This window comes from Rhamphochromis sp. 'chilingali' (assembly GCF_963969265.1).
Source record: "Rhamphochromis sp. 'chilingali' genome assembly, chromosome: 14".
Classification (NCBI taxonomy): domain Eukaryota; kingdom Metazoa; phylum Chordata; class Actinopteri; order Cichliformes; family Cichlidae; genus Rhamphochromis; species Rhamphochromis sp. 'chilingali'.
The window spans coordinates 13,992,749-14,010,966 of record NC_137941.1 but is presented as its reverse complement, the minus strand read 5'-3'; the positions used below and the strand labels follow the sequence as shown (position 1 = coordinate 14,010,966).

The 18,218-nt window shown below is 43.1% G+C and overlaps 1 protein-coding gene across 1 annotated transcript; it reads left to right on the top strand.

Moving 5' to 3' along the window:
- Nucleotides 1–1,528: 1,528 nt before the first annotated feature.
- LOC308409784 (matrix-remodeling-associated protein 5-like) lies at nucleotides 1,529–17,864 on the top strand. Its single transcript, XM_080902761.1, has 12 exons — nucleotides 1,529–1,885; nucleotides 2,398–2,617; nucleotides 2,791–2,920; nucleotides 4,202–4,443; nucleotides 4,659–4,810; nucleotides 5,489–9,054; nucleotides 10,257–10,398; nucleotides 11,033–11,168; nucleotides 11,486–12,676; nucleotides 12,767–12,974; nucleotides 13,704–13,925; nucleotides 14,062–17,864. The coding sequence occupies exons 2-12, from the start codon at nucleotides 2,424–2,426 to the stop codon at nucleotides 16,198–16,200; spliced, it is 8,322 nt and encodes a 2,773-aa protein (XP_080758887.1). The 5' UTR covers nucleotides 1,529–1,885; nucleotides 2,398–2,423; the 3' UTR covers nucleotides 16,201–17,864.
- The last annotated feature ends 354 nt before the right edge of the window (nucleotides 17,865–18,218 follow it).

Below are 18,218 nucleotides of genomic sequence, written 5' to 3'. Positions count from 1 at the left end.
CAGCATGTGAGAGCTGCTAAGCTCTCACAGGCCAACACTGCCTGCAGAGACAAGGGTTATAAGGTGGTGAAGACTGGATCATCTGTTGAAAAACATCAGAGGGAATTTTGCTGGTGAATGTAAAGCATCAAATCCCATCCACTCAGATGTCTGCGGATGTTCACTTGTCGACTGTCAAGCCAGCAGGTATGAACAGTCATTCAGGATTAGAGCAACAATCCATTATTCAGGCAGCTGATGTGAATTCTTCAAAACTTTTCAGTGGTGACCTTATTTGCACATCTGCTGCTGCACTTCAGTACTGCTGCCCCCTGTGGTGAGTAAAAAAAAACAAAACCTTTCAGTTGTGCTGGAAAAGTTTATTGAGAGACCTAGAAACTCAAGCAGTTTTTCTGTCCAGGGTAAATAAGGTGATTTTTTTCTCTCTCAGAAATATCGCTTTAATGACCTAAAGGAATGCAAAGAGCCTCTGCCAGGCGTACTCGCTTGTCACTAACTTACTGTGACAAATGGGGGTGGGGTTACTTAAAGGGGACAACAGCTGAGGAGCATCAGTCTATTTTTGCTGTCCCTTCATTTAAGTCTCACAGAAGGAGGTGTAATCGCCACGTGGTGCCTGAAAATTAGATAAATTTTTAGTGGAACTTGAAAATATGGAACCACATGTTACCAACAGAGGATCTCCCAATTAAGCAAGCTGCAGTTCAGCTTCTGCTTCAGTGTCCTTGAAAAAGTTGTGACACATCAGATGGATTAGAATAAGATGTAGATCCTAACCCAAATGTGTACATCAGAGACAGCCTAAGGGCCAATGAAGAGACAGAGGTCATGTCTTCTGTGTAATTTTTGGTATCATGGGTGCGTTTAATGGTTCGGTGAGGGTAATATGGTATTTTGTGTGCTCAGACTTTTTTCATTGCCCAATATCTTTGATTAATATTACATTAAATTTAGTTAAACACAGAAGTTTACTATTTTTTTCACCAGAATAATCTTCTGGCAGAGTGGAGAAGCCATCTTAATGGCAATAGGTCAAAATCATATTTACTATAATATAGTAATAAGGAGGCTCAGATGGATACCTCATAGTTTGTTTCTTTAGACTCTATCCTATTAATGAGCTTATTTTTGATGTCAGATCAAATGACAATATTTACTGTTCACAAATTTCCACATTTCTGCAGCTTAAATTTAAAAACTGTTCAGACAGTAAGATTATATGAAATAAGTAAAAGCCAGAAGCCCTCTCGAAATTAAAATTATATAGAAAAAATGACCTAAGTTAAACTTCCTAGAGAAGTTATAAGAGCCTTTATCCGACATAAGAGTTTGCAAATGAGTTTTGGCGTTATTTTCTGACAGCTACACGCATTTGAGAGGAGCAGCAGCCCGAACGCGGTAACTTGTTACCTCTGGGTTTCCAGAGAAAGCCCCTCCTTGGATGGACCCTTCTCCCCGAGCGTCACTCGGTGCACTTCAGTCCAGTCCCCCTTTCCAAATACACATCCACTGTCCCATACACAAACACACGCTCGCACACATTCACACAGCGCCAGACGCTTATGCAAATAGTCCGCTTGCCGCTCCTGCCGCTCTACTTTTGTAGAGACGCATGAAGAACTCTGGATGTTGTTAACATACTTTAAAAAAAAGTTTTGTGGAGTTGGAAAAAAAGTGATATTACTTTTCAGGATTTTCTTGGCTCTCTTCTAAGGTGATAACTTTCTTGGGAATTCACTCCAAGTATCGGACCTGATGGGCGGATAAACTGCATAAATTTGCTTTTAAATTTCCGAACCGTGCAGCTGGATTAAAGTCAGCGTTTGATGGTCAAAATGAATAATTCCATTAAATGATTAACTCCCCCGGACCGAAGGATTTCAAGGTATGTTGTGAAACGCGGTAAAAGAATCTATTTATCTCCAATGCTTCTTGCTCATCAGCATGATTTACTTAAATTTTAACTATAGGTCGAAAAGCTTTCTCATGTTTAGCTCTATAGTTGGTCTGTTGAATTTAAATGTTTGGCGTTTTTATGTTAATTTTGCGATTGGGTGAGAGTAACAGAGCGAGCGAGGGAGAGGGCGGGAGTATTTCTAGCCTCCTAATGCGCCCTTTGACTTAAACCTTCATTCATATATCGCATCAGCCACACCGCTAACTACTTAAGCACACGCATGCGCGTCTGTATGTCTTATACTTAAATATCTCACCTTTAAGACAGGTGCGGTGTTCCAGCATGGCTCTGTGGCTTGAGTATAAGTAAAAGTGTGAGGAGTAGCACTGTGGTCTCTACTTAAAAAAAGGAAAGAGGTTATTTTGACAGAAGTTGTTGGAGAAATTTTGGTGCTCTTTGCTTCTCTCCATTATTCCTGACTTCCTTTTCCTCTTTTGCAGTGATAGTGTACTGTCTCCTCTAGTAAATGAAAATGAATCGGGGAGTGAATGTGCTTGCGGCTTTACTGGCTCTCCTGATGCTGGCACTTGTTGTGCCCACGAGCAAGTCCTGCCCCAGGACCTGTAATTGCTACCAGGCCAATGAAGTCCACTGCACCTTCCGCTCACTGCTCGCTATACCTCCCGGTCTGCCTGCACACACCAGACGCATAAACTTAGGGTATGGAAACACACATACATCCAAAAGAACAAAGTATGCTGCTCACACATATGTAACATATCAGTGATAACGAGCTAAAGCTTTTTTGGGTGTTTTTTATTCTTTTTTTTTAAATCAGTCAACACAGGAATTTTTTTTTTAAAGTATACAGATGGTGTTTTGTTCTCTGGCAGGTTTAACAGCATCAGGAACCTCCATGACAGGTCTTTGGCTGGGTTAAGGAGGGTGGAGCTTCTGATGCTTCACAGCAATGACCTCCATCATCTTCCAGATGCAGCGTTCAGAGACATGAAATCGCTACAGGTAAACAGGAAGAGGAGAAAGACAATACTTCTGACCTTTCTCACTGGGGTTAGTGAATCTAATTAAACAGAGAGTGGGCAGTTTTATATATAAAACGCCAAATTACAACAAACAGTCGCCTCAACACCCTAATGGGTAGGAGAGACAACATTTTGTGACAGTGGAGATAAAAAGTTACGATACAGTAGACCAGTAACATCTGAAATACTTGTAATTAACACTCTTAATAACACTCTAACTATGAGAGATTAACATTAAAACCGCTTGTCAAAGAAGGTTTCTGTTACTGATAACGCCAGTAATGTATGATTATCAAGATAAATAGTATTTGTCAAAAAGGTTTGGTGTAATTTAGAAACGACGCTACACTGATAAATGTGCCCAAATCCTGCAGTCATACTATTAATATTAAACCGATTCATTAGCTAAAGCTCTGATCTGCAAAACTAATCTAGAATTAATCAATCAAAGCGAACAGTCATCATTTCGTAGATTCAAAACGTCAGCATTTTTTTCCTAATTTCTTTATAAGTGATGCATAATTTAGCAATCATCATTCGTTTCACTGCTTGGTGACAGGAAACACACTGGACATTTGAGAAGCAACCTGAGGGCAGAGTTAGCAGTCCGTGGGGAAGTGATATTACTCAACTAGCAATTGTTCCCTTCATCTCCCAGGCAGATGTTGATATATTTGCCGTTCTGTGGTAATAGGATCCATATTTTCATGTGCTGACGTCTTCACATGCTTGATCCGTCAGCAGCTGGAACTCTTCCAGCTCAGTAGCCTCCCCAGAGGGCAGATTTAACGTAAGCCTCACAGAAACAAAATTCCACAACCTGATTTTCATGGTGCGCCTTCTTAAATTTCTGGCGGGATCTTCACACATGGCTGGAATAGCAATAGATTTCTTACAGTTTCCTTTTGGGGAAAGTGCTAAATTTTACATTTGGATAATGAGAAACCCCGCCAGTTCTAGGATATCCTTTTAGTTTGACCCGATGCACAGCATGAATATTTCATCTGGATATGCTGTCAGCAGTAGTTTTGTAAATGTTTTAACTATTTTCTTGAAATCTTTGCTTGTATTTTAAAAAAATTACTCAGGATAAGTTGTTTCTACTTGGATTTTTACACATCTCTTTATTCTCATGTTATAGACTCATGTTGCCAGCATGTGGTGTCCAGTAACCGACTTTTCTTTTCCTTTTAAATCAGCCTTAGATGTCTGTCCTAATCCTCCATTCCTTCTGCTCATTTCATTTCCTTTATTCCCACAGATACTAAAGCTAAGCTATAACAAGCTGAGAGAGATCTCTTCATCGCTGACCTTCTCTGGCCTGACCTCACTGCTCCGCCTGTATTTGGATCACAACCTCCTCCAGCACATCCACCCCCGGGCCCTGCTCCAGCTGCCTAGCCTCCGGCTGCTTCGTCTACAAGGAAACAGGCTGCATCAGTTGCACCCTCACACTCTATGCACATTGTCCCTACTGAATACATATTACTTTTCCACACTCAGGTGAGCTTGTACACTTCAAACATTCAATGTAATAATCAGTGCGAGGGAAATCTGGTTTTAAAAGTATAACCAGATTTAGTTCTGCTGGTAGTCCTGAGAGTGAGGGCAACACAGTAATTGTTAACTTAAATTCAGTCCAAGCAGCCATCTGCTTTGATTCAGACTCTGCTTTCCCTCTGTTTTCATATCAGTTTTTTCTTCTTCCCTTTCTTTAGACACCTGGACCTCTCCAACAACAGTCTAACCACCCTGCCCAAAGACGCTTTAGCAACAGCACCTCTGCTGGAAACTCTTATGCTGCAGGCTAATCCGTGGAGCTGTGACTGCAGGATGAACTGGTTTCTTTCTTGGACTCTGGCTCACCCAGGTGACTGCCATTCCTGAAAAAATCATTTGTTTACACTTATTGTTTTGTCTCTCTAACGTGTTCAGAAGAAGAAATAGATAAGGTGAGAAGGAACATTGGGAACGGGCTGAGGAACAGAAGATTGTTTTGTTGATATTTCCACTTTATAAGCCGAGACCGAGAGCTGCATGCCAAAACCATTCATTTTAATGCATCTGGTTTTGTTATCTGAGAACCTTTGGCCACTACCGCCCTCCACCTGCTTTTTGTCACAAATTATTCATTGTTTCTCCCCATTATCTTCCAGTGTGTTTTGTGGCTGTTATTGAGATGTGAGAGAAAGCTAGGCCGTGAAATGTGTCTCATTGATATGCCAGACTTAACTTGCCATGACTAATCCATGATGACAGCACTGATGTGTGTCCACTGAAATATAGGCTAATGATTCCTGTGTAGTAATGAAGTGATGCATATTTCTGATTTATGTGTAAATTAAGTAACCATACCTAATTAGTAAGAGATATAAAGTGTAATGAATGCTTAAAATATGCTGCCATGACTAATAAATGACTATAATATGCAGTTATATGTTGAAAGAGCTAAAACGTGCTATTGTGTATTTGCATAGCTGCTATGACATTAGATATGGTAAGGCTGTCTTTTGTGATATCATTTTCTCTGTTTCCCTCTTTCAATTAGGCTTGATGAAATGTCCTGGTGGCCCACAGTGTCCATTATGTACATCCCCCAATTCACTTCAAGGGCAGGGCTTGCTTGAACAGACTGCTTTAACGTGCAATTCACCAGTGATCCCGTCTCCAGGAAAAGAGGCACCTTTAGGGACAGAACCCAGTGAAATTAAATCAAGTGAGACCTTCAGAGAGCCCTTAGGCAGTGCCTCACTGGGTTTGTCTGACCAGCAAGGGTACAGTGTTGATCTGAGTTGCAACATCACTCAATCATCCGACTCCCAAGATATTGCTCCTCCTCCAGATCTCTCCGTGTCCTCATCTTCTCCTCTTCCTCTCGCTCTCTCGCTCTCTCTGGAGTGCCCCGTGGAGAGACAGAGCTATGAGAAACTTTGGAGGATTCTGGCTTACTACAGCGAGACTGCAGTTCGCCTCGAGAGGGAGATCATGCTGAGTAAATCCCCAGCGTTGGCCTACCGCTATAGGCAGGCAGCAGAGACAGATGGATATTATCACACTGGAGTCAAAGCTTCTGTTAAAGCCAGGCCTCAGTGGTTAATGCAGCCAGCTATTAGCATTCAGCTAAACAGAGCGCAGTCTAATGGACATAAGGTTCAGCTTATATACTCAACAAGAGTTTCTGCTCATCTTGACCCTACCTCTCAACTCTCATCATCCTCTGCTGCTTCTCACCCTTGGGTGCTGATTTCAACTAATCATACTACCACAGCACTGGCAGCAGTAGCAGGCAGTAAAGTACAGCTACCCTGCCCAATTCTCACTTCTGGCAACCCCAAAGCACAGTGGATTCTCCCAGATGGATCTGAACTCCTCTCCCCCTCCAGCACCCTAGATGGCAGGCTCCGGGCTTCAGGCTTTGTTTTACTGCTACAAAATGTACAACTGTCAGATGCTGGGATTTACTACTGCGTTGCCAGGGCTGGAAGGGACGTAGATGTTCTTCCTCTGCATCTGGCAGTGGAGGAGTCCTCTGTTCCGCATTTAGGAGAGCAAGTGGGGCCTCCTGTCACAGGGACAGTTGGAGAACCTGTCAGTTTGCCTTGCAGGATGTCTGGTTCACCAGAGCCTTATTTAAGCTGGATTTTGCCAAATGGAAATGTGGTACGCCGAGGAACTGCTGTGCCAGGTGGACTCACCATAGAAATAAATGGGAGTCTCTATCTGCCTAACCCCTCCCTGAGGGATGGTGGTCATTACCGCTGCACTGCAGTCAACCACTATGGTAGAGATGCTCTGTCAGTGCAGCTGATATTAAATTCACAGCATATCCCTGCACTTAGGACTTCGTTTCCCAGAGGACCACAGTCTGCTGCTGGCCGGTCAACCAGGATAAGAGCTCCTTTATTACGTGACATGAATGAAGGATCAGGGGACGGAGAGGAAGTGGAAGAGGCGACTGTTGGAAATAGAAAACGCCCAGTGTCATTTCAGGGACCCCCAAACAGACGCTATCCGATTGGAAACCCACGAAGACGTGGGCCTGTAAGAGAAGGCTCCCGGAGACGAGGCGGTGCAGCTTTTTCATCCACAGACCAGAGAAGAAACCTCTTTGAGAACAAACGTAGAGTTAGCACGAGCAAAAAAAAGATAGATCCGCAGAAATGGGCTGACCTTTTGGCTAAGATACGTCAAAGGACTGCTCTCGCTAATCGTGGCCAACTTATCACAACAGAAAAGCCCACAGCTGCACCGGTCCAAGAAGCTGAAGACAGAGTCACGATAGAACACGAGGAAGATGATGATACAGATAGAGGTAGAGGTCAGGCAGCAGGAGTGGAAGCAGAAACTGAAGGGTCGTCTGTTGATGATATAGTTCTTCAGGAGGAAGAGTTACAGCCCATTCAACCTGTTAACACAGGAAGCCCGACAAAAACAGAGATAAAAACAGAGACTGAAACAGACTCTGAGACAGAAGAAGGTACAGAGAGGTCAACAGAAAAACAGATAGAGAATGAGACAGACACACTCAGGCAGGCAGAGATACCGGGTTCACAAACACAGACAGCAGCAAACGCAGTGACACGGAAAGAACCGGTCACATCTTATCCAGTGTCAGGAACAAATGAAATTGTCCCAGAACCAGTTGAAGGAGATGAGCGAGAAGTGAACCCCAATCCATCAAGAACGAGACCACAGAATCCCCGACAGCGGTTCTTCCCTAATTTGGTGCCAAACTCCCGCCCCCAAAGACCTCGGAACTCACACAGGAAGATTGGACAGCGGAGACGAATCATCAACAGGCCCAGGGTGCAACTTTTGACCCCAAACCAACGTCCCCTGGAACCCACAAACCCAATAACCCCTGCTGTGACACCTGACACCACTACAAATCAAATCAATATGTTGTCACTGGTCTCAACAGCCACATCTGCGGGAATTTTGTCGACACAGAGAGACCATATTAAGACTGCTCCAAACGATGTTGCTCTGAATCTTTTTGGCTCTGCTTCATCATCTTCCTCCCCCTCACAGACTCCCTCCCCCTCGTATACAAACAGATACACACCTACAGCTATAATGACTCACTCAGGCAAGAGACCAGACAGGGAAGAGATACCAGACAGTGAAGAGTCCACTCTTTTCAGCACACCAGCACCCACTCATTCTAATTTTGTCATTTCAGAAACACATGTGCCAGGCACACATACCTTAGCACACAGTATACACAAACACACAGAAACACAAACAGCCTTAGGCAAGCATATTGACACACCCCCAAACAAACACAGTGAAAAGCTGGGGAAGAATTTTGTGAGCATACTATATCAGTCTTCCTCTCCAGCAACTCACTCCTCCCTTGTTTCAGTTTCCAGTGCAGCTACTGCAAAAACCATAACAAATCCTACAACTGCCCCTAAAAAGGTTTATTCTAATGCAAATGCCAGCAGCTCTAAAAGTACATCTTCTGCTATGACTAATGAGTACAAGCTTCCCACAACAACTGCAATTAATCCTAGGACTACAAGTTCCACCATATTTGCTAGGACTATTATTCCAACATCTAGCACTACCAGACATACTGCAAGTGCTTCTACCTCTGCTACACCTATTCTTACACCTACTACTCCCGCTACTATTCCTGTAGTTGAACTCTTTACCACTACAATAAACCCTAATAATAATGCTCTGATTTCAACTACTACCGATACTAGCACTACTACTAGTAGTTCTTCAAACTCATTCATTGTTACGTCCCGATTTCTTAACCCTCCATCTACTGCTACTGCTTCTACTACATCTGAAACTACTAAAACTACTACTACTACTACCACTACTCCAACATTTACAGTTTCAGCCAAAATTCACTCAACTTCTAGGGCAGCTACGCCTAGCACACTTTCCAGTACCGCTGCAATAATGACATCAGCAAATACCAAAACATCATCCCGGGAGAGGCCAAGCATCGACCTAGCTGACCCCAGAGAGAGGCTTGCCTCTGGTGCTCCAAACCAGAGTCGGCCCCCCACTGACTGGAAAAACGCCGGCGCTAATTCAATTCCAGATTCACACAGCAGCAGGACTAACTGGTCCCCTTCATTCCCTGTGGCTCCTGGGGTGAGTCCAAATGAATTCAAATAACATTTCTATTTTATAGGTAGTGCTACCCAAAATGGGCTTTAAGGCAAGCACACACATACACACACACACACACACACACACACACACACGCACACACACACACACACACACACACACACACACACACACACACACACACACACACACTACAAAGAGAATAACAGCCAAACTAGGACCACCATTTGTTCTTTTCTAGTGTTAATTCAATTGCAAATTAATGTTTCCCCATTTTTACTTGCTTTTAGTCATTTAGTAATTTATGCAGTGGGTAATTTCTTTAAGTGCACTTTTAAATGTAATTTGCAGTTTATATACACACAACTCACATTAACATTTCTTTACCAAGTGAGTGCCTCTGATGCTCCAAACCAGAGTTGGCTGACCCAGAAAAAAACAACACACACACACACACACACACACACACACACACACACACACACACACACACACACACACACACACACACACTACACCCAACTCTGCAAGCCCTTGGGGCAAAATCTAGATCTCCAAACAGTCTAATCTCTATCCACATGACCTGCAATTAAAATTAAAGGATGTTTATGACAATTCTACAATTTCATGGATTCTCCAGAGCTCTGTCAGAGATCTAAAGAAAAAAACAAAATTAAAAACACGTGTTCCACAATCAATAGCATTATGTGTTGTTATGCATTATGTGAGTCTAATCCCATGGGATTTAAAGTAATCAATTGTTAATTAATTTACAGGCCTTGTTGGCAAGCCTCAGTAGATTAAAAATCTCAGTCCACCAACAAAAACTCTAAGTCTGAGATCACTGTGAAGCTATATTATATATCTTATTCCACAATATCACTATTTAATAAAAAAAAAAAAAAAAAGAGCAATAAGAAACATTTTACAAACTGGCAGTTTTTAATTAGCCCCTGTGAATCAGACTTTTCATGCTGATTCATAACTTCACAAATGTGTTTTAATTGGCCTGCTTGCTGTAGGTTGTTGGAAGCCCTCCAGTCACTGGCTATTTAGTTAAGAAAATGAAACTCAATGGCCAACCTAATTCAGGCCAACATAATGAAACATTTTAAACTTGTAAAGTTTAAAATGTTTCATTAGTGAATCCCAGATATCTTTAAAGGTTTGAATATTTTAAAGGAGTCAAATTCATTATCCTGTGATTTAATGTGCTCTTGTAGGCTCCAGTCGTGAGATCCAGACCAAGGATTGCAGACCCGCACGTCAGGACAGTGTCATTCCCAGCAGAGAGCACTGCCAGGCTGACTTGTGAAGCTAAAGGAGAACCAAAACCCACCATCACGTGGATTAAAGTCGCCACAGGTGTGCACACTGCAGCATGCATTTATTCTAACATACCTTAAACAAAACACCCTGAGCTATGTCAGTGTGTAATCCAGTTTACCGCCACTTTAAATCTGTTGCATAAACTCAAATCATGGAACAGGCTTCATGTTTATTCTTTTAATTTTGCTGGAAAACGCAGCAGTGCTTATTTCGCATTCACCAGTTTATTGCATATGTGCATGTCTGTATGGTATGGTCTAAAATCTATTGACTTTGCATTTAAAGCAGAGTAATTAAAGGTTTACACTCTGAGGTCACTAATGCTAAAGGAAATAAGCGTCAGCTTTAATATGTGCTATGAATGAATACAAACACATTTTACTGTGATGAAAAAAAAACCCATTAACAACCAGCATATACACTGGCATGGACACAATAGGCTTTTCTCTAGCTTGCCATGTGGGAAAGACATCGCAAGCAAGTAATGGAACATTTTGTGCACTGCATCGCTGACTTTACTTCATGCTGTGCCATTTGGTGTGCCCCCGTTCCTCCTTTCCTCTCTGTCTCTTTCTCACCCTCTTAACGTTTTTCCTCACTCTCTTTGCTCGTTGCTTCTCTTTGTGTGCGTCTGTCTGTCTTACTCTCTTGCTGTATGTCTTTCACTCAGGAGCGGTGATGTCAGTCCACTCCAGAGCTCAGCGTTTTGAGGTCCTGTCAAATGGCACCCTTGTTATCCAGAATATTCAGCTGCAGGACAGGGGCACATACATCTGCAGTGCACAAAGCATGCTGGGTCGTGATAGGTGAGGTTACGGATATATGTTATGCATACAGTATGGTTGTGTAATGACAACAGGGCACAGTATTTTAATATTAATGACATCAGCCTACAGTAATGTGTAATTAAATTACTCAGCATAATGTATATTGTGGTGCAGTTATGCTTGTTGAGTCTGTTGTTATAACAGCAAACAGTGACATACGCAGTAATGCAAACCTGTATATATAAAGTATGATTTGGTGCCTCTTATGTGATTTCTGATAGAGTCATGCATTGTGTGTTTGCCTTTGCATATTTCATAAATTGAGGGCTTTTTTTTGCCCGTCTTCTTCATGGCAGGTTGCTAACGACCCTGGAAGTTTGGACTCGCCCCCCTCGTATGCAGCTGGCTAGTTACAGAGAAGCCACCATTCATCAGGGCGGAGAAGTGCACTTGGAGTGCCAAGCGGATGGTGTTCCCGCCCCTCTGCTCTCGTGGGTTCTGCCAGATCGTTCTGTCATGACATCTGCTGGCCCCTCCACCAGTCGAATCAGCGTGGACACGAATGGAACTCTTCATATCTCAGTAACTTTACCCAGTGACCGAGGAGTGTATCGCTGCGTGGCCTCCAACTCAGCTGGTGCTGCCAGCACCTCTGTGCGTGTACACGTGTCCTCGTTACCTCCGGTGATACAGCAACCCAGAGAGGAACACCTGCTCTTGTCTCCGGGGAGGCCAGTTTATGCTCACTGCTCAGCCCGAGGTGCCCCTCCACCAACTCTCCGCTGGCGAATCCCAGATGGGACCCTTGTTCGCCCATCCCAGTTTCTCCACGGCAACCTCTTTGTCTTGACCAATGGGACACTGCATATTCGAAAAGTCGGGCCAAAGGATTCTGGGAGCTATGAGTGCACAGCAAGTAATGCTGTGGGGACCGATAAGAGAACAGTGAAGTTAAAAATTGAAGGGGGAGCAGAAGGAGAAAGAAGACAGGGAGAAGTAAGTCATAAAGGAGTAAAAGCTGTTGCTACTGAAAGGCCACCTTCTTCATCACTCATTAATGACACAGGTCTGAGTATCTCTAACCAGCCCTCAAATCCATTTAGCTCCCCTAAATCTCCCTTGGAAAAATCCAAGACGTCGCTCACCTCAAGCTCTTCTCACTCCTCATCTAACCCTTACCGGTCCTCGAACTCATCACCTAAATTTAATAAAACAGTCACTGCCTCCCACACACACTTTACCAGTGTCAAAAAAACAAATTCTTCTTCCCTTTCCCCACCCTCCACGGGGTCAATAAATAAGAATAAAGTCTCACCCAGTATAACCAACACAAGAGTTGCTTCCCCTACAGACAGGAGAGCATCTATTGTTTTGAATCCCTTGCTCCTCTCCCCTTTTAGCAAAGCCCGTATTATTTCTACATCACCATCTAGTTCTACTGTCCCACAAGGGGGGATTTTACAGCTTCACTGCTCCGTAACTGGCAACCCAACCCCTATCATTATCTGGAGGACCCCCAGCAGGAAGCTAGTGGACCAGCACTTAAGGTACTGGGAATGTCCACATTTGTATCACTACATATGTTGTTGATTTTAATAGTACTTCATCTAATTTAATTATCTACGTTTGAATGAAAGTTTTGACCGGCGTTTGAAGGTGCATCCTAACGGTACCTTGTCAGTCCAAGCTGTAACGGAGAAGGATGCTGGAGACTACCTGTGCATTGCACGGAACAAGGTCGCAGATGATTATCGCCTCCTGCGTGTTACTGTAGCTGCGAAACCCGCCACGATTGAACCAAAACAACTGCTCACTCAGATGGTGTCAGTCGGGAAACCACTGAAGGTGAGCAGAAAAACAGAAATGTAATTAAATTGCAATTCTCAGCCGCTTCTGATGCAAAGTTTGTTTGATAAATGCACACAAGCGATTAATATTTTATTTCCAGTCTGTGTTTCTCACTCAATTTTATTTGAATCTGGGTTGTTATTAAGTTGTAGTGTTTGCACTGCATATTTCCCGTGAAATAATTCAATTCATTCATTCATTTGATGCTGTATTGTTTAAAATGTCTGGCAAGAAATGTCTAAATCTGAACTGTCCCTCTCTTATATAAGTTTACTGTTGAGTTTTAGAGTTATTTCGTGCCAGGGTTGGTACATTTGAGTCCTAAAGTTCAGGTTTTAAGTTGGGATCTAAAAATGTTTTATATTATTTGGGTCAAAAAAGAAAGAAAAACCTGCCGACGCATAAATGTGCAGCTATGAATCATCAGCAGTGTTTTTCAGCAGAAAATAAAGCACACATCAATATTTAAAGGCTTGGTGAAAAATGTCAAGAAAACAAAAAACAAAGCAAGTGTGGGATTTTTAAAAATAATTATTTTAATTTAAAGATTTATGAGCTGTGTTTTAGTGTGAGTGTGAAATTTGTAGTGGCTTAGATGTGTTTTAGAGTGCAGCATGTAGTTGTTATTTATCATTTATAATGTTTCTTACGACTTCAGCTTTCATCCCAAACAAAAAGTCAACAACCTTTTAAATCATGCATCACTGGAACACTGATCCTCTGCAGGTGGACTGCCAGGCATCAGGGCTGCCTGACCCAGCTGTCCACTGGACCTTACCAGATGGAACCATGGTGAACAGCGTGTTGCATGGGGAAGACAGAGGAGGCCGAGAACAACGACTAATAGTGTTCAGCAATGGGACATTACTGGTTCCAGCAGTAAGCGCTGGAGAAGGAGGAGAGTATACGTGTTACGCTGAGAATCAAGGCGGCCACGACACCATGAAGGTAAGACAAGTAATTTCTTCATCATTTTAATTAAAAGTCTTTGTCATGAGCTGCATGAGTTATGAGTGCTTTCAAACTGAAGCTTTTACACAACTAAAAACACTAAACAATTAAATCATCTGTTCATCCTTTCAAGGTCAAAGTAAAGGTTATGATGACATCTGTTCCAACTTTTACTGATGACAGAAGCTACCATGTCATGAAAGTACGCCAGGGAGCAACGGCCCGAATTCCGTGCCGAGCCACAGGAAACCCTACCCCTACAGTGACGTGGTTCAACCCTGCAAACCGTGTTATCCCACGAAGTTTAGGATCTGGTTATTATTTTGAACGAGTAGTGGTGGTTTCAAATGGCACTCTGGAGGTGCGAGTAGCTCAAAAGATCGACACGGGAAACTATACGTGCCAAGCAAGCAACTCAGCTGGGGAGAGGAGCAGGGTGGTCAGGCTTGAGGTGGAGACGCCTACCTATGGATTGCGTGGCCGAGTGGAAGGTGGAGGTTGGAGCAATAATAGTGGAACTGACACCAGATCAGGGGACAACATTAACAATGGGGGGATAATCCGCTATGGATTGTCTGGAATCACAGACAAGCTGCATAACAACAGCAGCAGCAATGACAACGATAATGAGAGGATAAGAAACATTGTACCAAGCAGTGGTGTTAATTTGGCAATCAGTAGCTCTAATCCTGTCCTTAAGAATGATAGTCAAAATGGATTTAACGGACTTGTGAGTGGAATTACAACAAAACTGAGCAGTAGCGTAATCAGCGTGGGGGTGAACCGTGCTAGGAATGTAAGCACTAAAGCAGATAATACTGGAATTAATATGAATAGACCTAGTATTATACACAACAGCAACAGTGTAGGTAACAGTCGCAGCACAGTTAGAGAAGGTAGTGCTGAGAGAAATCCTGCACGGAATATCAATGAAGTCATTGCAGGAAAGGCTAGTAATGACGCTAATACGAGCGGAGAAAATGGCAGGTTAAGTGGTAATTTGAGAAATGCTGGAGGCTTTAGTAGCACTGTGTCTAATAAAGCAGTTGGGACAAGCACACACAGAGGGGATGATTTTAATAGGAGCGGTAATCTAGGAAGGACTGACAGCAGAAATGGTGGTGAGTTAAGTAGTAATACTGATGCTAAAAACTCCCCCAACACAGTACTGGGTGTAGCAACGGCGGTGAAGCAGCAAGCAGTTAAAGGTCAAACTATTTTTTTGCCATGCCCTTCCCAAAATTCCCGTCAGTCGCGTCTGTTCTGGCTTCTGCCTGGGAATGGCATGTTGCCATCTCCCTACTATGGCAGTCGTCTTACTGTGCACCGAAATGGTACCTTAGAGCTGCGGGGTGTTCGAGGGAGTGATGGTGGTGTCTTGGTTTGTGTAGTGAGAAGTGAGAAAGGAGAGACAACAATGCGGGTGGAGCTGGAGGTGTCAGACCAGCAGGAGGAGGTCAGATCTCCACACAGGGTAGAAAGGGTTGGTTTAACAAAGGTGCCGCTCTCAAGAGGGTTAGTGGAATCAGAGCAGTCCTTAAGCTCAAAGCCAGCGTCACCTGTGCTTTACCCGAGAATCTCAGTTACTGAAAAGCCTCGGCAAAGTGCAGCGAGATTGCCTTCACCACCTCACCCAGTTGGCCCCCCATCCTCAACTGGCACTGCCTCAGCGCCCACTGTGATCACCCAAACAGCCTCTCTTGTGAGCATCATTAATGGAGAGACCCTTCACCTGCCTTGCCCTGCTTCTCAAACACCTGGCTTTACCCGCAGCTCATTCACATGGACCATGCCCAGTGGCAAGGTGCTGTCCCAGGGTGAGAGTGATGATTCAGGCCGTTACTTAGTCCAAGAGGATGGAGCATTAACAGTGCAGCAGGCCTCTGTGTTCGACCGTGGCACCTACACCTGCAGATCCACGAGTTATGACTCTTCCTCAGTTTCAGTGATCACAGTTCCTGTTATTGTCATCGCCTACCCTCCGCGCATCACAACAGGCCCCTCCCCTGTGACCTACACCCGCCCCGGTGTCGCTGTGGAACTGCCCTGCCTGACCATAGCAACACCCCGGGCGACAGTTACCTGGGAAACACCAGACCTGATGCAGCTGAAGGTCATGGCTCAGCCTCGCATTTATGGGAACCGCTATCTTAGCCCTCAGGGTTCTTTAGTGATACAAAAACCGACAAGCATGGATACAGGATTTTACAAATGCACCGCCAAAAATGTGATAGGGGTGGACACCAAGGCAACCTACCTGCATGTTATATAACCGGATGAGATGACAATACACGCATACACAATGTCATGTAATAGAAACACAGAGACTTCACTTCTTTGTACTGGTGTATAACCTGTTTGAGTGCTTACACTCTGTGTCCCTGATGCCCAAAGAAACTGCAAACCCCTGTGTGGGAGATACTGATAACTCTCAGAAAGGACACATTGCTGATATACAGTTTATGTCTCATTTATGTATTTGAGGTTTTGAATCAGGGGTTGAAAAACAGGTACAATGTTTCATGCAGGTGGTCTACACATTTGGTGTCTCACTGGTGTAAATCCTGTTTTTAATTAGTGCTCATTTCATCATTGTGGCAAAAATGCTGCATTTTTTCCTGCAGAAATGGTCTTGTTTCTCCACCGTGTGCTAAAATGTAAGAAAGGGGGAATAAGAGCAAAATGAATTGTTCACCAATACAATAACATCTTTTCTTTCTGTGTTTATTTGTAAAATGTAAAAACATTTTCAACCCTCGTGTGAAAGATCAAAATGCGCTATATCCATTTAACACCGGCTCATTATTTAGCTTTATTACTTTACATTTCTGCTCTAACACTGAACAACAATGTACTGCACAATGTAGTATAGCAATTTCACACTATGCACTGTGGCCCTCGGCCTTTTTAGACATGACCTTACCAAGGTGCATGTTAGCAAATGGATTAGACATTAAAAAGTCTTTAAACCAGCTGACTCTCTAGTCCAAAAACTGTGTAACATCCATTTTGCTCCATTTTGCATTGATAATAACACAGGTTAGTTCACTGCTGGTGAGTCGCCCTCCTATGAGTGGTTGGTCTGAAACTGGAGCATTTCCAGTAGCGAGAGTACAGCTGATGTAAGCCGTCTTTATCTCTGTGCTACATGTGATAAACAGCAACTTTTTTGCAATTTATATGTTAAACCGCTTATCTGCCGATAACGTTCTGCCAGCGACGCCACACAGCATCGCACAACATGTCAGTTTTTCCTTCACAACTGTTTCCATTCACATAGGTACAAATGTAATGTCACATAATATGATTGTGTTACATCTGTTGTATATTTTAAAAAATGTTCTTCTTGGGTTTAAAAATGTCATTTTAAAATGTTGTATTTTCATGTGCTAACTAGGTTGGATTTGTTGCGGTGGTCTATATGTAACAAACCAGGAAAAAGAATCGTATTTGGCGCCATTATTTGCACTGAACTGCTTTCGTTAAAGCGTTCACAGGCATGTTGATGGAGGGCTTCAGTGTTATGATCTACTCGAAAAAGCAGATTCTTCAGGACTTTGTACTCACCTTCTGATTCCATTACATTTTCACAGCACTAATGGAGCCGAACATATGGTACAAAACATTTATGTTTCAACAAAAGCCAGTTTTTGAAGAGTAATGTTCAGGATTATTGTGATATTAACTACTGTATAGATGTCTGTCGGTACAAGCACCTGTCTTACGCCTGTGCACAAAGCCAGGAGGTCATAGTTATATGTAGTCACTTAATCATTTTTTAAAAATATTGTCCTTAAATTATTTGCCTTGTACAAACTCTGTTGTTAGACAGTCTTAAAGGGAGAATTATTATTAAATATGAATATGTTTGAAGTCTCACTTGCCAGTGATGAATGCTTCCTAGACTTTTAACACCTTCATTTTATAAATAAAAATGGGAAAAAATGAAATGTCAGTGGTTGAGTTTTGTTCTGAAAAGCAGCACGGTGCAGACAAAGAGCGAGTGCTAGTTTTTGGAGTTAGAAGGAAAAAAGAAAACACCTCGTGGGAGGGTGGGAGCGCAGAAGGAAACTTTTCCTTGAGTGTATGATGAGAACAGAAACTCCTTATCCGTGGCTCAGCTGTCAGACGAGGAAATGGGGTCTTAACAGTAGATGAGACACATGTTGATGACATCATATTCGCCTCTCTGGGAAATGCAATAAAACTCCCAACAGCCTGCAGAGCAGCTCCACACGCCACCATGCATGAGCTCACACCTGGTGTTTACACTGGGAGTCCAGTAAATAG

Bases quoted from the DNA above. Each gene is read 5' to 3' on its own strand.
- LOC308409784 (XM_080902761.1), top strand. From the start codon at position 2,424: ATGAAAATGAATCGGGGAGTGAATGTGCTTGCGGCTTTACTGGCTCTC. The intron at 4,811-5,488 runs GTGACTGCCATT...TCTTTCAATTAG, and splicing joins TTGGACTCTGGCTCACCCAG to GCTTGATGAAATGTCCTGGT. The intron at 12,677-12,766 runs GTACTGGGAATG...TTTGAATGAAAG, and splicing joins CTAGTGGACCAGCACTTAAG to TTTTGACCGGCGTTTGAAGG.